Below are 3,626 nucleotides of genomic sequence, written 5' to 3'. Positions count from 1 at the left end.
ACCCTCTTGGTGGCCTCAGTTCGGGGTCTGGGGTTGTGTTGGGGTACCGCTAGAAACATTGAATGTTGAGATGGTCGGCGTCCCGGGTGTACGGGGAGGTGGAGGCGGAGGCGGCGGCGGAGGCGGCGGTGGCGGTAGTATTTGCTGAGGCGATTGCCGTTGGAAGAGGACCGCGTCACGGTTGTATAAGAGTGGTGGTCGTAGGTTCGTATGGACGAAAGTATCTCCAGGCGGTGGTGGAGGCGGGGGTCTACCAAATGGGGATCGATTCGGCCCCAACGGAAGTGACTGTGGCCATATCATTGGAGGTCGAAGATAGGACGGAGGCGGCGGTGGTGGTGGAGGAGGAGGAGGAGGACGTGATGGTTCATCGAGGCCAGCTTTCCAGGACGGTGGAGGACGATGTGGTGGAGCCGGACCGGACATGTCTACATCGCGTCTGCTGATGATGCTGGCTTGGGTAGATGTTGGCTGATACATGGAAAATACAGTATCGACTTCGGACATGGGCAAGCTTGTCGAGACATGGAGAGAGGGTGGGAGAGCGTCGAGGGTCTGGTAGCGACCCTCGCCCTCGCCCTCACCATCGACCTGGTCTGGGGAACGAGATCTGCCATGAGCCCCGGGGACAGGAAGTGGCAAGGTAGAGCTATGAGGGTATTGGTGATGTTGACTCTGGTGAGCTCGGGGATAGCTCGAGTGGTTGTGGTTGTCGTACGCTACGGCATCCATCGACGTACGTAAGATCAACAGAGCTAGGGGAAGAAGACGGATTCATGGGAACTAGAGGCGGCTTGTCCATTTCTCTGATGACCTGATCAGACGATACGGGACGAGACAATCAATGCCGAGACGACCGCTGAGGCTCTTTGGCTCAAAAAGATCGACTGCTGTTGACGTTGACGTTGACGGGGAATGAACGAGCGAACGAAAGGACAGGATAGGATAGGGAGGGATAGGGATGGGTACGCAAAGCAGAGAGAGGGAAGAAGGGGAAAAGGGAGATGACAAGGCAATGTAATCAGTCAAGCAACCGAAGGGGAGCCAGGGGGTTGCTTTCCCCCCCATTTGGCGAGGGACAGCCCTGGGCAGCACTGTAATCTAGTGGCTGATTTGCGGGTTGATGTCACAACAAGGTTAGGTCCTGTTTTAGGGGAAGTGCTCCCGGTGTCGGGGACAGCGGCCACTAAAGACTAGCGACGGTTAGCGCTTGCGAACTGGAGAAGCGTATCGTATGGAATGGGTCTGATGGATTAGCCATTGGCAAAACACGTCGAGTCCTCGCTATGTTGACCAAATAGAAATGTGACAGCAGAGCGCAGGATGGAGAAAAGCGAGTGTTTCCTCAAGCTATGCAGCAAAGTTGACCAGTGACAGCGCGAATGTCTCTTGTCAGACCAGACTTGCTGGGATTCTAAAAGTAAGACATTAGATCCGCTACGTAGCGTGTCATGTGTGATATCTTTATGCAACATGGACCTTGGAAATAGAAAGAAAACAAAACAAAACAAAACACATCATCGTGGTTGTTGTCGTCTTGTCCGCCACAGGAAACCCAATTCCACGATTCAGCAATGTTCAAAAACGGTAAACGTCTACTCTATTTAAACTAACCCTAGCCTCAAGCACGCAGTCGTGGACAGAGGCTCTTTTTGAGGCCTGCTAGGATCCCACTATCGGTGGATGCTCCAAGTGCACACTGTGCTCTTCCCGCCCACTTAGTCTCGGGGCTAACGAATGCAACTATTGTAACTCTACCTCAACACCAACAACTACACCCTGTAGTCATTCCCGGTGGACGCCTTCCAAAATCGCTCACTCCCCCTCCCAATTGGTCCCGAGATCCAATACCCTCTCGGCTCTATGCATTGTGCCCTGTACTTTGGGGGGGCGTGTCTCCTACGACATTCTACAGCACTCTTCGGTGCCTATTCCAGATGGACGGACGGTGGATGATGGGACTCCATACTATCACTCGGGCTCTTCTTTCTTGCTGCTCGCTCGCTCGGCTGGCGTCTTGCTTGCTTCGCTTCCATGCTTGCTGCTTGCTTGCTCGCTTGTCTGCGTGTGCCGTGCCATGTCATGGCATGCTTGACTCGGGTTATCTAATCCAGTCCCTCTCTCACCTGCCCTTCTCTCGACCAAAGGTATTCATCTACCTCGAGACTTGACTTGACTCAGCTAACTAAGGGTCTCGTCATGCGAGTTTGCAGCTCGACTCCTCCCAGAACCCCTCCATGAGTCCACCTCCTCCACTTGTTGCATCCATCCCCACTCGACGCTCCGTCTGTTACTCGCTGGTCGATGCGCGACATTAAAGAGATGCTGGACTGCATACTCAGAAGCGACTGATAAGCTGCGGTTGCCGCTCAGTTGTCCACCCTTTAAGCCCTCCGGTTCTATCTCTTGTTTTCCGTCCTTCAAGGTTGTATGTGCTCTAGGCACTCGGAAACTCAACTTCATTGACACCAGGCTGTATACAATTTGCTCCGGCCAGCCCGTGCTACAACCTCTGCAGCCAAGCTACAGTACATTGCTGTGTTTCTTGCTGCTAGTGCTCTGTTTCCGGTTGATGCCATTGTTTCTGCTGCTGTACCACCATCCCGCCAAAACTAGCCTGCAACGGCTGTTCTGACTTCACTTCACCAACAAGACCACCATAAGAGACGCACGAGATACCCCTTCAGCATACTTCATGCACCTCTGAAGCGTTAATCCTAGTATTGGCGGCAGGATCTGACCTATGCCCCTCGACGTACATACGCCACAGACACCAATCATCACAGAACACTGGTCTCCCTCATCCCAGATACAGGAAAGACGGTATAGCACTAAAGCAGAGACAAGACAATTGTCTCCCCCGCGAAATCTGTCGAGTACTTTCACCCACAAAGATACTATTCAGACCCGATCTTTGTAAACGCACCCCAAGCAATCCAGCAATAGCTTGGATCTTCGTCCTCGTGCAACCAAGCTGCAGCTCCCTCGTCCAGTCTGCATCTGATAGACAACTGAGCCGCATTCCTGGTTAGCTACCTGACTTGTTGGTTCAAGGGTCCCACTTTGTCACTTTTTGACTCTCATTCCTTTTTACAAAAGCCCCCAACCCACCATCTTCCCAGCTGCTGGTACCTCTTCACTCGAACGTTGGCAGCTGCCCTGGATTTTGACCGACCAAAAGGCCTTCGTCCTTGTTTTTTTGGCGACGAGATAGAAGTCTCTTGGCTTTTACCAGCTGGTTGTTCGACTAGTCTTTGATTATCTTTCGAAATCACTTTGGTTGTTTCAACTCTTCTCGATCGATCCGTACCGTCTTGCAGCACACCCGGTCTACTTGCGAATTGCTGCATTTTCACATCCATAACCACCATTATTGTTGCTCGACCAATCTTCCTTGGATAATTATATTCGAGCCGGGATATTTAGAAGCATTGCCTGTATGCGCAAAATGCTACTATGTATCAAACGAGCAGATCAGGATGGAGCGAGTGGTCTCAATGGATCTGGAATACAGACTACCAGCAGTACTACCGCCAGCGAGTAGATGTTTCAGGTTTGTTTTGCATCTCTATATACTACCCCCTAGCTCCTAGAAATGTTACTGACGAGCTTTCTAGGCAACTCGG

The 3,626-nt window shown here is 52.0% G+C and overlaps 1 protein-coding gene across 1 annotated transcript; it reads right to left on the bottom strand.

Annotated features, from left to right (window-relative positions):
• Positions 1-15: 15 nt before the first annotated feature.
• FGSG_01858 (uncharacterized protein) lies at positions 16-802 on the bottom strand (the record flags this gene model as incomplete). Its single annotated transcript, XM_011319403.1, has 2 exons — positions 16-649; positions 741-802. 2 exons carry the CDS (start codon positions 800-802, stop codon positions 16-18), a joined length of 696 nt encoding a protein of 231 aa, XP_011317705.1.
• Between the last annotated feature and the right edge of the window lie 2,824 nt (positions 803-3,626).

The sequence above is a fragment of the Fusarium graminearum genome, chromosome 1 (genome assembly GCF_000240135.3).
Source record: "Fusarium graminearum PH-1 chromosome 1, whole genome shotgun sequence".
NCBI lineage: Eukaryota > Fungi > Ascomycota > Sordariomycetes > Hypocreales > Nectriaceae > Fusarium > Fusarium graminearum.
The sequence above is the reverse complement of the archived record's forward strand: the minus strand, read 5'-3'. Positions and strand labels throughout refer to the sequence as shown.